General features: G+C 36.3%; 1 protein-coding gene across 6 annotated transcripts in view; it reads right to left on the bottom strand.

Annotated features, from left to right (window-relative positions):
• The window catches only part of HIBCH (3-hydroxyisobutyryl-CoA hydrolase), a 102,266-nt gene that overhangs the window by 58,575 nt on the left and 25,729 nt on the right, over window positions 1-17,962 (bottom strand). For 5 of the 6 annotated variants that reach the window (XM_047720586.1, XM_047720588.1, XM_047720590.1 and 2 more), the window contains exons 3-6: window positions 16,866-17,003; window positions 14,950-15,034; window positions 11,980-12,060; window positions 5,599-5,651 (exon numbers count right to left, since the gene is read on the bottom strand). In XM_047720586.1, coding sequence (XP_047576542.1) covers window positions 5,599-5,651; window positions 11,980-12,060; window positions 14,950-15,034; window positions 16,866-17,003 — 357 coding nt within the window. Of the gene's footprint in view, window positions 1-5,598; window positions 5,652-11,979; window positions 12,061-14,949; window positions 15,035-16,865; window positions 17,004-17,374; window positions 17,531-17,962 lie in introns of all 6 variants that reach the window. The other variant, XM_047720587.1, reaches the window with a different exon arrangement.

The raw sequence follows: 17,962 nt of genomic DNA on the forward strand, positions 1-17,962 counted from the left end.
TATTGTCTACACTCACTATTCCCATTCCAATGTCCACTTTTCTACTACTTTGAACATACCCCTTTCTAAAGTATGCCTTAAAGCTGTAAATTTTCCAGGGTGCCTGGGTGGCTCAGTTGACTCAGGTAATGATCTTGGAGTCCTGGGATCGAGCCCCACATCAAGGCCCACATCGGGCTCCCTGCTCAGCAGGACGCTTGCTTCTCCTTCTCCCTCTCCTCCAGCTTGTGTTCCTTCTCACTGTGTCTCTGTCAAATAAATAAAATCTTTACCCCCAAAAAACAGAACTTTAAAATTTCCATTATTTTCATCACAAAGCCTTTTGCCAGCAGCATCTTACCACTTTGAGAGAGACAATACCATATTGCACCCATGTTTTGAGTTGGCTTGGGGGAGTTAACCTGATTTCTATTGTAAAATGCATTGTGAGATGCATTGTGAGAGAGGAGAAACGAAGGAATGGAGAAAAGAAGAAAGGAAGAAATCTGAAAGCTCTTTAAATCGAGTTCAGTTGAGAGGGAAATATGGGTGGTACTAAGCATATGGAGTAAAAATTTAAACACTGTTCTGTTCTATATCTACCTAAAAGTAATACTGGTTTTTAATCATTTGTCTTTCTATATATATTAACTTGAGAAAATATTAATTCAGATATTTAAAATAAAGGGCAAAGGAATTAAAAATCTTTCTACAAAACAGAATGAACTATTCTTTTGCATTTTTATTCAAAAAAATTGTTCATCTCCTGCAGAAACACTGGAATGACATAACCTTATATAACTGTGACCAACCAAGTGAAGCAGCACAAGCTGGGATGGGGAGGGAGACCAACCGTAAGAGATTCTTCATCTCACAAAACAAACTAAGGGTTGCTGGGAGGTTAGGGGGGTAGGGAGAGGGTAGCTGGGCTATGGAAAAAAATAAAAATTAATAAAAATTAAAAATAAATAAAAATAAGAAAATTTTAAAAAGAAACATTCATTTTTTTACTTTAACAAAGACCAAAATATTGAGTAAATGTTCAAATCTGAAACATAATGGAATCTAGCCATCCCATCTACTAAGCACTGTGCTATTTACTCTTCATGATAGATAACAAAAGATGGTAAAAACTATTATTGTCCTTGATAGAAAAAACTTTTTCTATAGTAAAAAGAAAAAAAAAAGCTCTATGGTGCCATCTTTTGGACTGTTCAAGTTTCCTTAACAAAATTCTTTCTTACGTTACGAGAAACAATTTATTGATCAGTATCAAGATAGGAATAAACAATTACCATTTGTACACCTTAAGCCATATTTGCTCTTATTCTATACTTCTGTATTAGGATTTAAAGATATATTTACATGAAACAATTTTATGTAACACTAAAATTCTACTAACAATTCTGAAAATAAAGGATTTTTAATAACACACTACATGTTCTCAGCACCTGTGGTAGTGGTTCCTAAAGTGAGTCACCCCCACTATCAGGAGCATCATCATCTGGGAACTTTTTAGAAATGCAAATTCTTGGACCACACTTCAAAGGGACTAAACTGGAATGAAGGTGGGAGGAGTCTGCATTTCAACAAGCCCTCCAAGTGATTCTGATACAGCTAACCCGTGAAAAACAATGTCCCAGGAGATTTTGAAGGTCCACAGATAATCCTGACCCACACACTGGTTAAGAATCACTAGTAGATCCGCGGTTCATAACCTCAGCTACACACTGGGATCACCAAAGAGTTCTCAAAACACCAGGGTCCCATTCCAGTACCTGATTTAATAATTCTGTGAAGTGAGTAAAGCCTGGGCACTAGAACTCTTAAGTATCCCAAGGGATTCTAAAATGCAGCCAAGGTTGAAAGCCAATATTTAAAGCATTGTATTTTCTTTTCTTTTCTTTTTTTTTTTTTACTTTATTTATTTATTTGACAGAGAGAGAGATCACAAGTAGGCAGAGAGGCAGGCAAAGGGTGAAGCAGGCTCCCTGCCAAGCAGAGAGCCCAAGGCGGGGCTCGATCCCAGGACCCTGAAATCATGACCTGAGCTGAACGCAGAGAAGCTTAACCCACTGACCCACCTAGACGGCCCCAAAGCATTATACTTTCAAAAGGAAGAGTTCACTAAGAGTCTTAGATTAAGCACAGTTTGAACTGAGATGTGAAAAGTTAGCCTTTAAAACCATGATACAGGGGCACCTGGGTGGCTCAGTGGGTTAAGCCGCTGCCTTCGGCTCAGGTCATGATCTCAGGGTCCTGGGATCGAGCCCCGCATCGGGCTCTCTGCTCAGCAGGGAGCCTGCTTCCCTCTCTCTCTCTCTCTGCCTGCCTCTCCATCTGCTTGTGATCTCTCTCTGTCAAATAAATAAATAAAATCTTAAAAAAATAAAAAATAAAAAATAAATAAAACCATGATACACTCAAAATACCACTACAAAGAAAAAAGAAATGAAAGAACTGGTTCAATTCAAGTCTGTAAACTTCACATTTTCAAAGGATACATAAGATGTCCATTACTTAAAGTGGAACTGTTTTAATAAATAAATAAATACTGTGCATTCCTGGTTGTTGAGATGGTTTAAATAAAAAAAAAAAAAAAAGAGAGAGAGAGAATAATGACAGCCTTTGCCCTTATAGACCTTCTAACATATTTGGGCATATTTCATAATAACAAAGTATAAATGCCAAATCTGAAGTACAGATTGAATCCAGAAGTCAATAGAGGAAGAAATCACATCTAATCATAGTAGTATTTAGGATGGTCACAAAATGGATTAGAACTTCACTCTAAGAATGAATTACATATAGAGTATTTGCAAAGCATGCTGGTGGGCAGAGTTGATGGGAGAAAAGACATATATGGGTTGTTGGGTTTCTTGGAGAGTGGAAGAGGCTGATAATATGTAATATAAAAGAACCATGTTCATTAAGGGATTTCTCATGACTTGACTATTTTGTCAACTTTCCCAAGGATGGTACATAACTGGTACCATTCTAGAAACACGGGACAAATATGAGAGAAGTTAATTCATGACATACAATGGATGCCTTGTGCCATGGTTTTCACACTTAGCATGACCCAGAATCACTTGGACAGCTTGTTAAAACAGACCACTGGGCCCCACCCTTAGAGTCTGACTCTGGGGTAGGGCCCCAGAATGTGTATTTCTAACAAACTCTTAAATGTTGCTGATACTGCTAGTGCAAAAATAACACCTTGAAAATCACTGCCTTAGGGCACTAAAACTTAATTCTCTGGTGGTATTCTCATTAAGGCTAACATGAAGTATATTTTCTTTTTTTTTCATTTTTATTTTGAAGGTCATTCATACTCATTAAATAGAGAAAACAGACCACTAGAAAGAAGCAGCATCACCTTTACTCCCTCTATTCAAGACATTACCTTGATCTGTTTTACTATAGTCTTCTCTTTAGAAATAACTGGAGTATTCTTGGAATGTGTGCAACCACTGTACCAACTGACAGATACCATGGAGGCTAAAAAGCACAGCCAATTCACTCAGATGCAATACAATAGAGCCATAACTCTTCTCAGGCTCCTATGGAAAATGGAATTTCTGCTCATTGATAGTACAAAGGGCAGTTCACCAATCCTTTCATATCAACATTAGTCTTGTGCTATTAAATTTGAGTGATCTTTTGGTCAACTAGACCAAGTATTGACTGAAATATTTTCAACAATGGTATGTCAGCAACATATTTTCTAAGCCCTTTCCTTTCTGAAAATATTCTTTTACAATTATACTAAATGGCAACTTGGTTGGGTAGGAAACTCTTGAGTCTTAATGACTTTATTTCACAACTTTCTCAATCCATTAACTTCTGGCACTTAGTGTAACAAACTCTGAAACCAGAATTGATTTACATTCCTTGGTATATAACTTGTATTCACTAACTACTCCTTCACCCCTACTCCCTGGCCTGAACACTTATAGGTTTTTTTCCCTTAAAGCTTATAATTTAGAAAAACTTACCTAAGCTTTTATCTAAATGTGGATCTCTTTTCAACCCACTGAAAGAGTGTGTTTCCCTTAATTATATATATTATATATATTATATATAGTGCAGGTTTGAGAGTTTTTTGTTTTTGTTTTTAAATTAAAGAAAGTCATCTTTATATGAGGTCATTATTTTTATTCCAAGTGCTTAATTTACTTTCCATGAAATATTCTTTTTTTGGGTTCCCAATATCCTTCTTCTGCATTCATTATCTCAAAATGTTTCTTCTTACCATTTTCATCCTTGTCCTTTTACAGTTAGTGCTTTTCAAGTTTGTCCTCCACAGATACAGCTTCATAATCTAGAATATTAAATTCACCTTCTAATCTATTGGCCTGAGGGGAATGTCAGTTTTGCTACTCCCCTCACACTTCCTTATGTTCCCTTTTGCCCTCTCCTCTGAGCTCACCGTCTCCTGATGGGCTGTCTTTCCCATTTCATGAAAGCTGTATCTTTTCACTGTTGTTCAGTATGCCCAATGTTGTTTTTATTTTCATTTTCTCCAGGTTCCTTGCACATTCACAAGGCAGCTGTTCCTTCAAATTTCAATTCTTTTCCTTCCTCCTATTCTGCAATATTTTTTCAGGAATTTTTTTTCAGTCTTTTCCTCATGGTAACATTTCCTTGACAAAGAAAGCACAATCCACTCATGTTCTGTATAGTTAACAAGCCAAGAGGTACACATTGCCCCTGATCCTGCTTTCTAACCACACCTGCTAGTGGAATCCTTTCCCATAATGACATGCAAGATCTATGCAACTCCCAGTGCCCAAGAAGCTTTATCTAGTTTGGTTCTATCAGAAAAAGAGGGGGACTTCTTATATTCCCAATGACTAATCTCTGAAACTTTGAACATGGAATCTTTGAAATTCTTCCCTTCAGCCTCCTATTACCTATCTAAATCCTACCTTTTCCTGCCACGAAGACCCATTCTGACTTTTCACTTCCTTAAAGGCTTGTCTTTGGTATAGCTAGTATCAAACAATTTTCCCCTTTCCAGTCATTATTTCATGTTTTTCCAACTCTACATCAAGTTATTCAAGGCCAGAAACATTTAAGACTTCTTTGTAATTGTACAGACATAAAAGAAATATTTTGTCAATTGATAAGAAATACAGTTTTTTCAGAGAACTTCATAAGTATCCAGACACTTTCACTAAGGCAAGATTTTGTGCAATAGACAAAAGTTAGGCAAACACATCCCCAAGATTCAGACTAAAAATCCCTTAACATTCCAGTTTCTTTTCTGAAGCTGTTGCAAGCTTATAAGTAAACCATCAATTTACTTATAAGTAGAAAAAGGACTCTGTAACAACGTAACAGAAAATTCAATCCATTCTGTTGGTTAAAAAAGCTTGCTAACTCAAGACGCTAAAGTAGTGTATAACTTAATTAAGAACATATTCTTTTGGTTGACGATCACCTAAAAGTGTTAAAAGCAAATGTTATATCCTAAACCTGCAAAGATCCAAAATCCAAACAGGATTTTGTTTCAGTGGGTTCTATGGTATTATATTCATGGCCTCCCTTCTGATCAGTAATGATTATTTTTAGTAAACTCACATATCAATGAGGAGAGTAAGATAGTCTACTTACCCCACCCATTGTAATTCCATGAATAAGAGCAACATACGGTTTCCGGCAAGAACCTTAAAAAAAAAAAAAAAAAAAAACCCAGAGCTATAATTAATTATGATGTTTAAAATACATTCAGTTTTCCAAAAATCTCATGTTACATGAACTCTGAATATTGTCTTTAGGAAATTTTTGAAAGAAATGCCAAAGAGGCTACATATATGGCTTCAGAAATATGTTCTTTTCAAAATGTCAATCCTGACACAATCTTGACTATTATCATTTAACAACTCAACACTTCAATCTAAAACAAATGAAAGCCTTTTATAGCTCAGCTATTGAAAAATGTAATTAAGATTTACCTTCTAAGCCATGGATATTTATATACACAGTTGTATTTTAAGGAACATAATTTATTTTCAATACAAAGAGAAGTGCCACATACAGTAAAAAGCAAGGACTGGGAGTTAGAAGAAACAGATTCCAGTCTCATCATTGTCATTAACTGGAAAATCCACTATATTCAATATGTATACTGGCATGAGATACATACATACACACACACACACACACACACACACGTACTGGCAATTCAATATATATACTAGCATTAGGTGTATACACGTTCATACACACACAAGTTAATGTTTATGTGCATATCATATATATGCATATGATTTATAAGTAAGTTTCCTCATCTATTAAATAATGAGATTTAATATATGGCCTCAGAAGTGCCTTTCAGCTCAAAAATTCTGTAAATTTTACTGTGTTCTTTCCCTTTTTTCTTTTTCCTCTGAGAGGGGAAGTTGCTTATAACAAAAATGTAAATCACTGAACTTCTGTTACTGCTTGTTGCCAATATTACTTCCTTACTGAAGACCAATATAAAAATTCAATTTTTCTGGCTTCAGTTTTAGACTTTTTTTTTTTTAATTGAAGTATAGTAGACACACAATGTCAGTTTCAGGTGTACAACAGAGCAATTCCTCAAGTTTATATATATTATGTTATGCTCCCCGCAAGTGCAGCTACCATCTGTCACCATGCAACGCCATTATAATCGTACTGACTATATCCCCTGTGCAGTGCCTTTTGTTCCTGTGACTTATTCATGCCATAACGCGAAGACTGTATTGCTCACTCCCCTCTTCACCCACTTCACTTCCCCTCTACTCCCCTCCCCTCCAGCAATCATCAGTTTGTTCTCTGTATTTACAGGTCTGTTTCTGCTGTTTATTCATTTTTAGATTCCACATGTAAGTGAAATCATATGGTATTTGTCTTTCTCTGACTCATTTCACTTAGAATAACATCCTCTAGATCCATCTCCATCGTGTTGTCACAAATGGCAAGATCTCATTCTTTTTTATGTCTGAGTAATATTCCCAAGCAATGTGGAAGAATAAAACTGCAGTTTCAATCCATCTAGCAGTTCTGTAAATATTTCTAGTTTGCCAAACCATCAAGTCCTAATTCTGGAATGAGTTTCACCCTAATTTCAAATCTGCAAGTTCACAACTTCCATAGCCTTCAATCATGAATTATAATTCCCTTCAATCTTGAACTTTAATTCCTTAGGAAACTGTAATTCCCTAAAAACTACAGAAAGAAATTTCTCTATTGATTGGGATAGAGATATATACACACACCCCATTTCAGCTATATATATATTTCAGATATAAAATATTAGAAGCTAACTGATGCAGGGAATAAAGCCAGAATCCATCACATTCCTTATTAAACAAAATATATCATTATAAGGTATAGAAATTAAACCTTGAAGGCTTTCCCTCTGTATATTAATATTTAACCAAACTCCTTAAACTTCTTAGAAGTTTTCTGCCATCTCCTTTTATTTAGTATATAACTGTACTAATATTGTAGCTACTAGCCAAATATAATTATTGAAATTAAAATGACAATTAAGTAAAATTTAAAATTCAGTTTCTTGCTCACACTAGTCCCACTCAAGTTCTCATTAGCCACATGAAGAAGCCACTCTAAGTAAATCTGATATGTAGAATTTCAGACTTAAAGAAATGAGAGAAGTTCATTCAAACTGGCTCACTGAGCTAAACCAAGAAATAGCCTATTTTCCCCACTCTACTTCAAATACATAGTAATTCTATGAAAAAAAAATTGTGATGTACATCCAAGTTCAAAGCCAAACAAAGGAAATCCACCAGTGCCAGACTTCGACATCAGCCAGAGCAACTTCTTCCAATACACATCTCCAAAGGAAAGGAAGCAAAAGCGATAAAGAACTTTTTATATTTCATCAAGACAAAAAGCTTCTGCACAGCAAAGGAAACAGTCAACAAAACAAAGAGGCAACCCATGGAAAATGAGACAAGGCTATTCGCAAATGACACCACAGACAAAGGGCTGATATCCAAGATCTATAAAGAACTCCTCAAACTCAACACCAAAAAACCAGATAATCATATCCAAAAATGGGCAGAAGACATGAACAGATGCTTCTCCAGTGAAGACATACAGATGGCTAACAGACACATGAAATAATGTTCATCACCATTGGCCATCAGGGAAATTCAAATCAAAACCACAATGAGATACCACTGTACACCAGTTAAAATGGCAAAGGTTAACAAGGCAGGAACATCAAATGTTGAAGATGTGGAGAAAAGGGGAACCCTCTTACACTGTTGGTGGGAATGCAAACTGATGCAGCCACTCTGGAAAACAGTGTGGAGATTCCTCAGAAAATTACAAATAGGGCTACCCTATGGCCCAGCAAGTGTACTACTGGGTATTTACCCCAAAAGATACAGATGTACTGAAAAGAAGGGTCATATGCACCCCAATATTCATAGCAGCAATGTCCACAATAGCCAAGCTATGGAAAGAGCCAAGATGCCCTTCAACAGACGAATGGATAAAGAAGATGTGGTCCGTACATACAATGGAACATTACTCAGCCATCAGAAAGGATGAATACCCAACTTTTACATCAACATGGATGTAAAAGGGACTGGAGGAGATAATGCTGAGTGAATTAAGTCAAGCAGAGAAAGTCAATTATCATACAGTTTCACTTACTTGTGGAGCATAAGGAATAAAATGGAGGACATTAGGAGAAGGAGAGGAAAATTGAATTGGAGCAAATCGGAGGGGGAGATGAACCATGAGAGACTGGACTCTGAGGAAACAATCTGGGGGTTTTGGAGGGGAGAGGGATAGGGGGATGGGCGAGCCTGGTGGTGGGTATTAAGGAGGGCACGAATTACTGGGAGTACTGGGTGTTGTACATAAACAATGACTCTTGGAACACTGCATCAAAAACTAATGATGTATTTTATGGTGACTAACATAACACAATAATTAAAAAAACAAAAAACAAAAAACACCAGCGCCAGAATAAACTCAAAATCAATAGCTGAGTGAAGCTACAGCCAGTGATTGTGAGCAAATGTGATGTTCTGAGTCAGAAATAAATTCTGGCCCACATAACTTATGAAATGGACTACCTGCATAAAAGCTCATCCTAAAGAGCTTTCAGATTAACAAAACGTAACTAGAAAAACTATCTGCTGAGCGAGGAAGTCAATAAATTCCTTCCAAGAAAGGGAGAGAAAAAGTCAAAGAAAGTGGATGTTCAAGCAGATAATAAGCACCACCACTACCACTGAATATAAAAAACAAATCACCCTTAACAAATTAGTAACAGAGGTAATATCTGTAACTTGGTGGAAAAGTGCCTACAAAAAGATTATACTAAAAATTGAAAGTTTAAAACTTTTCTATGGACGTCAGAAATAAGACAACACACAATCATTCAACATTACAATAGAGGTCCCAGCCAAAATATAAGAAAAGTCATAATATAAAGACTGGAAAGACACAAGTGAAAAAAATACATACAGATGGAATAACTGCCTGTGTAGCAAAGCCAAGAGAATCTACAGAAATATCATCAGAATAAATTTCAGCAGGGTTGCAGGATGTAAGAAAAAACTTTAAAATCCAAAGCACTTCAATATGCCAAAAACAGTAATTTACAAAATGTGACAGTAAAATTACCATCAAATATACTAATAAAAAAAAAGTAAGCTACCTAAGAATAAAACTTAAAAAAAAAAAAAAGAAAAACAGGCAGCAACTTATTTATGGATAAAGTTACAAAACATTATTAAAGGACATAAAAACTCAAATCTGGTTAAAAGTTCCAAAGTTGTTTAGGGTGATAGTCACACAAGTTTACTAAAAGTTACTGAATTATTTGAGATGGGTGAGTTTTCCGGTATGTAAATTACGATTCTGTAAGTTTTTAAGTCTGCATAAATAAAGAGATATGCTGCATGTATAGATGAGAAGACTCAATGTGAAAGATGTCAATTCACCCTAAATTAATTTATAATTGTCATCCCAATCAAAACTTCAATGGAATCTTCTGTGGAGCCAGAAAAAAGAATTCCAAAACTCATTCAGAAGATCAAAACCCCAAGAGCAGCCAAGACAATTCTAAAAGAAAACAAGGGCAACTTAAACTCCCAGACAGAAACATATCAAAGTTGTAGTAATTCTGACATTGTAGTTTCATCGTAAGTACAGACCAGTGAACAAAGTAGCCCAGAAACAGACGAGGTCACATCTTAAGAACTTGATGTACGACAGAGGTATCACTAAGATCAGTAAAAAAAGGCATGAACTTTATAATAAAAGGCATTACAACCTCTGGCTTTCTGGTTGAAAAATAAAAGTTAAATGATGTCACATGCAAAAAATAATTTCAAGTATGTTAAAGACTAAAAGTAACAAAATACCGAAGCTATTAAAAGAAATATGGAAACATCTTAAAAACCTGCGTTATTAATTAGATTTTTTTTCAAATGCAAAAAAGCAGAAATCATTCAGGAAAACAATGGATACATTTCAACTCATCAAATAAAAACCTGTATATACCAAAAGATAACTTAAAGTAGCAGAGAGAAGTGTTCTTCTAGTACATACAATCTACATAAGTGAGGAATCCAGAATATATAAAGACATACACCATCATAAGAAAAACACAAACAATCCAACATTAAGATGAACAAAGGATGAGAAGAAAATCTAAATGATTACTTAACACAAACACCTTCTATCTTATCAATATTCAATGAAATGCAAATTAAAGTCACAATATCAGACATACAAAGTTTAACAGAAAAAATGATGGAAAGACATGCAGAAAATAAAATCTTTTACTTTAGAGAATAATCTGGAAAAAACTGAAGACATATCAACTATGATCCATTCATTCTACTTCTATTATTTCTAGAGAAACTTTTGTACATAGACACTAACAGGACATACATAACAATCTGTACTAGTAAAAATTTGAAAAAACCTAAAATATCAATTAATATAGATATAGATAAGCCCAGAGGGGTATGTTCATAATACAGAATACTATGGAACAGTTACATTCCATGTTATTAAAAACAAGTTTGAGGAGCACCTGGTGGCTCAATAGGTCAAGCATCTGCCCTCAGCTCAGGTCATGATCCCAGGGTCCTGGGATCGAGTCCCAGAGCCCCACATCGGGGTCCCTGCTCAGTGGGGAGCCTGCTTCCCCCTCTCCCTCTGCCTGCTACTCCCCCTGCTTGTGCTCTCTCTCTCTGTCAAATAAATAAGTCTTTAAAAAAAAAAAAAAAAAAAAAGAAAGAAAACAACTTTGAGTGGTATATACAGTAAAACGTTACTTACATAAATTTCAAAAACAGAGTAATGGCATTTTTGTTCATAAGTATGTCACAAAAATACTAACTATGGTCTAGTTGGATACACTAAAAATTAATGACAATGATTACTTCTTGGGGAGAGATAATGGTTGCTTCTGGGGAGAGAAAAAAAAAGTGGTACTGAGGAAAGCACCGAAGTGGACTGAAGCATAAAACCTGTAGTATTATATTTTTTTCAAATAAATCTTAAAACGTCAAGCAAAAATAAAATATTAATGTCTATTAATTCTGGCTGATGGGTACATAACTATTATGTTATTCTCTGCAATTTAACATTTGAGATCAACGTTTGATAAAAGTACTTCTTCAATTCCAGTGAACTCTGGAACACCAACTATGAAAACCCTTTCATTAAGAAATGATATTTCATTTTACATAGAAAACAGAGACCCAAGTTTTTGTTTTCCAAGAAAGTCAGTCATACGATCAGAATCCATGTTTTCATACTGGTTGTAGGACAAAGAGTAATTAAATATAGCTTACTAATATTGAAGTGTGAATTGTCCGGGAATGAGCCAAATTATCAGCTTTATTTATGCCTGACATAGTATATAAAAAAGCAAACAAGAGTGTCTATTGACACATTTTTAACAATTAATACTGCACGGCTTATTTCTTGATTCCATTTTCAAAGCTCTCAGTGGAGCACACGTACCTATGGCATTGTTCAGTGTATATTCTTCTCTGAAGAAATCTTGAGCCATCTTCTGGTCTGCCTTCCCAGCTTCAGAGATTACTATAAGAAAAAAAAAAATGAAGGCAAGAAAAAAAAGGATTACAAATTTTTTTTTTGAAGATTTTATTTATTTATTTGACAGACAGAGATCACAAGTAGGCAGAGAGGCAGGCAGAGAGAGAGAGGAGGAAGAAGGCTCCCCGCAGAGCAGAGAGCCCGATGTGGGGCTCGATCCCAGGACCCTGGGATTATGACCCTAGCCAAAGGCAGAGGCTTTAACCCACTGAGCCACCCAGGCGCCCCGGATTACAAATTTTTTTAAAAGTGCTTTCTAGTGGGGCGGCTGGCTGGCTCAGTTGGTAGAGCATCCTGACTCTTGATCTCAGGGTTGTGAGTTCAAGCTCCATGGTGGGTATAGAGATTACTTAAAAATAAAATCTTTAAAAAAAAAAGTGCTTTCTAGTTAATACAGTCAAAGAGAATAAATTTAAAATATTGTGATATTAAGTACTGGGGAAACTCTAGAATGGTTTGTTAAAAGTTTTGAAGTGTCCATTCCACAGACACAGTTAGCCCTAGAGCCATCGCCTAATGTCAAAACTTCAAGGCAAAAGTTCCTAAGGACTTCTTACAAATTGTTATACCTAATTTAGAACTTACATATTGCTACAAAATTCATTTTGACTCTTTTCTGTAGCACCTGAATAAACATTTACTGGATATACATTTCCAATGGTCATACGGCTTAAGACAAAATACATTATACATACAGAAAAATATAAGTATTTGTGTGCATGTGTGTACATACACTCATAGTTCTATAATATATCCATCTATTCTTTTTTTTATAATATATATCCATCTAGTTTATTTCTGCCACGTTCATTTCACCATGAAACATTTATTGAGCATCTACTGTATTCCTATTCCAGTCAATGGTAAGACTACTATCAAACCATTCTCTTCCATACACTATAAGCTCATATGCCTTCCTGTCTTTAAATCTTATGAGAATTATTGATTACAATACAAATTAAAATAAAATATATTTCTTCTTCTATGGGCTAAAGTTACATAAAAATTGTTGACTACAGATTTTTAGACTAATTTTAGAAGTCTGATATATCTTCCTTCAAAATGTTCCAAATGTTCACTTCTTTTCCTGGTTTTTAAAAGAAAGACTTGTGTCTATTTTTGTCCTTCTGGGGCTTTCACTGATACATGCACATCCCCAAACCCCCATCTCGTTTCATATTCAGCAATTCTAAAAGGACAAGAGTGCAAATTATATTGCTAATGGAATGAAGCTCTTTTACCTCAAAAATCTTTGATTTCCTCTTTTATTCTAATCAATTAATTCCACAGAAGTTAAAATTAAATGACATTCATAATCACATTAAAAAAAAATTTTTTCGAGTGCCCATTTATCATCTTGGACTATGATCTTAAAAGCAACTAAATTTCCTGGAACCGAAGACCACTACTTTATACACTTTAACTAAAATAAATCTGTACTTTGTAACTGTACTTCCAAACATCAATATAAAGTTAGGCCTATATGGAAAAACAGCTCAGTTAGAAGAAGCTAAAAACAATACATAAGACTCTGCCCATCTGTAAACTAATAAGATCACAGACCCCACTCCAGAAGAAAAGTTAGCTCCATGTTGGAAAACAATATTTTAAAAATATTCATGTAGTGGGCAAGACAAACTCAAACACAACTCAGTTAACAAATCTAAGCAACTGAAAAATTAAAAATAGAATAAAAATTGATAGAATTAAAAATTAAAATTCAATTACCATAAATTTAATAGGTATCTGAAATTATGTCCGAAATCAAGCTTGTTTCTTCCCATCCCAAATATAACAGTAGGGACATCTGGGTGGCTCAGTCAGTTAAGCCTCTGCCTTCAGCTCAGGTTATGATCCCAGGGTCCTGGGATCGAGCCCTGCATCGGGATCCCTGCTTGGAGGGAAGCCTGTTTCTCCCTCTCCCTATTCCCCTGCTTGTGTTCTCTCTCTCTCTCTCTCTGTCAAATAAATAAATAAGTAAATCTTAAAAAAAATAACCCACAAATATCATGATTTATGTAAACTTGTAAATTTGGTATCTAGATCAATCTAAACCATACTGCCATTAACACAATATAAAAAAAACTATATTTATATATACATGTGTATATACATGTAGATATACAGATATACACACACATACACACAAACAGACACAAAATAAAAACCCAAAGAAAAAACCATTGCTGGACTCTACCAGTTCCCTAACAAACAAAATACTAAATGTTTTCAGTACACACAAAATACTGATAACCAGTGGTGAGAAGCACATGACTTTGACCCTGAGACCAAACATTCCTTCTCTCTTTTGTCTTTAATAGTTAAATGTATACAGATTGACCTAAAGAACTAGAAAGGAAAATTAATCATTTTATCCCATCTCAGCATGTTTACTTAAACAGCTGTAAAAATGTATTAACAACATTGATGAATGATGAATTCTATAATTAAGTACATCCTTGCTTTGGGATTGTGCACTAGGGGTATGCATGGGCACGGTTAAGGAAACATGTGAAGGAACGTCATATCTGGAGAATGACAAGTCACAACATGGCCAGACTGTCAGGTTATACGACAAACCGAATTGTTGAATACCAGCTAACCTAAAATAAAAAATGGACTCACACTGCATAACTGGGCATTTGTTTAGGATGATTCAGGGAGAAATTGGATATATGAAGGGTACATATGTAGTTTTTTTTTTAAATGTTATTTTCATTTTTCTAATATTAACTACAATGGCTAAGTCATTATAATAAAAAAAAAAATTCTAAGATGTAAAGCAAATTACGAAGTATTACAAAAATGTCCTGTTAGTTCTGTCAATCTATTGGGGGAAAAAAAACACTGATATTGGGTGGGGGGAGTTTTTACCTCTGATATCACCCCCAGCACAGAAAGCCTTTCCACCAGTTCCTTTTATAATGATCAGGAAAGTTTCAGGATCTTGTTCCCAATTCTAGCCAAATATAAAAGAAGACGGTAAAAGCATATTATAAATACAAACTGTAAAAAAAATCTATTCGCATATATATGCATACATATAGACATCTATATAGATAGATATATATCAGTACACACAAAGTACAAACTTTATAAAGTGCACCCAAAAGAATGGATCCCAACTTCATTTTCTTTTCTGACATAAATTAGAGACTATTTCTTTTAAAGATTTTATTTATTTATTTGACAGAAAGAGATCACAGGCAGAGAGGCAGGCAGAGAGAGAGTCGGGGAAGCAGGCTCCCCGCTGAGCAGAGAGCCCGATGCGGGGCTCGATCCCAGGACCCTGAGATCATGACCTGAGCCGAAGGCAGCGGCTTAACCCCCTGAGCCACCCAGGCGCCCCAAAATTAGAGACTATTTCGACAAGTTACTAGATGAATACATTTTGTGATCCAAATTACATGATGGCATCTGAAATCTTTACCATGACAACTTTGAGATGAAAATGAAAAAAATAATGAGCTTAAAAATGTTACAGAAGCTTACAAATCTGGTGAAAAAATAGAGCAAGAACCTTTCTATTGTGGGGACACAGGGCTCTGTCCCACTGACTAGTTTATAGGCAGTCGAGTGGAAGCACGGCTATGATCAAGTCTTGAAGTGATCTGAGGTCGGTAAGGAACAAGTAAGTACGAAGAGTCAAGAGCCAATGGAAATGCAAAAGACAAACAATAGACTAAAAAACCGGTTAACCAGAGAGAGAAAAACTAACAGGAACTCTATAAATACTACTCTTGAGAACAGAAATAGAAACACATTTGGAAGGGATGTAGCTGAACAGATGTGGCTGTGCGAAAGGCTAATAAAATACTGGACTACGTTAACAGAAATATGGCATTCTAACATGAAGTTTCTACTTTCCTCCACACTGGTCTAATTCCAATCTGAAAGTCTTGGCCCATTTCTCTTTATTACATTTAAAGACATATTATACAGTGTCCCAAACAGACACACAGTTAGGAAGAGAGACTCATCAAATGAAAAATTAAGAAACCGGTAAGCAGGGGAGAATTAGTCTCTGTGGCTGACCGTGTGAGGCACACTATTTCACTACATCGCCACAACAATCATGTGAGATGTAATCATCCCCCTTTCACAGCTGAGGAAAATGAAGGACAGAGAGATTAACATGCCAAGATACACAGTTAATAAAAAGAAATCCAAGTATTAAACAAAGTAGTTGGGCTGTGAGTCATGCTTTTCCACTACACCACGCAGTTCACTTAGAAGAGTAAGGGTTATAGCCTCCTCTAAGGCTGCCCAAGCAGTTTAAAAACAGCTGTCAAAAAGCTGTCACGTGGGGACGAGGAGGACGCCTGGGTGGCTGAGTCAGTTAAGTGCCTCCCTTTGGCTCAGGTCATGATCTCAGGGTCCCAGGATGGTGCCCCACATCGGGCTTCCTGCTCAGCGGAGAGTCGGCTTCCCCTTCTCCCTCTCCCCACTGCATGTGCGCTCTCTCTCACTCTCCCTGTCTCATATATTAAAAAAAAAAAGCCATCACATGTAAGGAAATTGATTTCTATACTTACGTCCCAAGAAAACCAGTATCACTGGTTAAAAGGTCAGAAAGTTGGAGCTATGTGAAAGTGGAAGGGGATATCTCAGGAGGCCTCCCTGTCACTAGGGAGGCTCCGAGATAATCACACAGGGAAAGCCCGGAAGACAAGAAATCAACAGGGCTTGGGTGCTGATCCCAGACGTTCTATGGAAGAGAATTCCAGAAATATTCTATTGAGATACACTTTTAAAAGGATCCATATAATTTCTTTAGGGCAATTACAAACCTTGAGCTGTGGATAAATGTGCCGGATCATACTAAGATTCAGTGCATTTAGGAACTTTGGTCTGTTTAGTGTTATCACTCCTGCACAACCTTTTCTTTCCAACAGTACTTCTGCGGCATCCGTGTGCTTAGACATTCTCTGTGGAAAAAAAAGAATAACTTTAGGATAAAATTCATTCGGGTTTTGTCACAAGCCAACATCAAACCATATACAGGTACACCTCAGAGATACTCTGGGTTCAGTTCCAGACCGTCACAATAAAGGAAATATTGCAATAATGTCAGATGAGCTTTGTTGTCCAAATGCATGTAACTGTTACTTCTATGCGATACTGTAGCCTATTAAGTATGGAGTAACACTAGGTCTGAAAAAACAATGTACAGATCTGAATTTAGAAGGAACTTATTGAGAGGAAGATGGTGAAGGAGGAGGAGGATCTCCAGGCTCATCTTGTCTCACAAACACAACCGGGTAACTATCAAGTCATTCTAAACACCCCAGAAACCCACCTGAAGACTGACAGAACAAAGTCCACAACTAAAGGGGGAGAAGAGGCCACACCGAAGCAGCCCAGTGAAATACATGGTAAAACAGCATCAATTCCGGAAGTCTAAACCTGCCTGATGATTGTGCTGACCTTGCTTTATGACTGAATAACGCTGACCCTGGGATAAGAAAAAAAAAGTACTTCATTGCTACTAAATGCTAACCGGCATCTGCACCCCCAGTGAGTGAGTCAGACTCCTTTCGCTGGCAGAGTCTTGCCTCGTGTTGATCGCTGCTGACTGCTGAGGGCGGAAGGCGCTGAAGGTTGGGCGGGGGCTGTGGTAATTTCTTAAAATGAGACAACAGTCAAGTTTGCTGCATTGACGGACACTTGCTTTCATAATTTCTCCGTAGCACGTAATGCATCTGTTAACATCGTACCCACAGTAGAACTTCCAAATCAGAGTCAATCCTCTCAAACCCTGCGTTGTTTTATCTACCAGGTTTAAGTAACGAGTCTAAATCTTTTGCTGTCATTCCAACAACCTTCACAGCATCTTCACAAGTAGATTCCATCTCAAGAAACACCTTTCTTTGTTCATCCATAAGAA

Source organism: Lutra lutra, chromosome 3 (genome assembly GCF_902655055.1).
Source record: "Lutra lutra chromosome 3, mLutLut1.2, whole genome shotgun sequence".
In the NCBI taxonomy this organism is placed as follows: domain Eukaryota; kingdom Metazoa; phylum Chordata; class Mammalia; order Carnivora; family Mustelidae; genus Lutra; species Lutra lutra.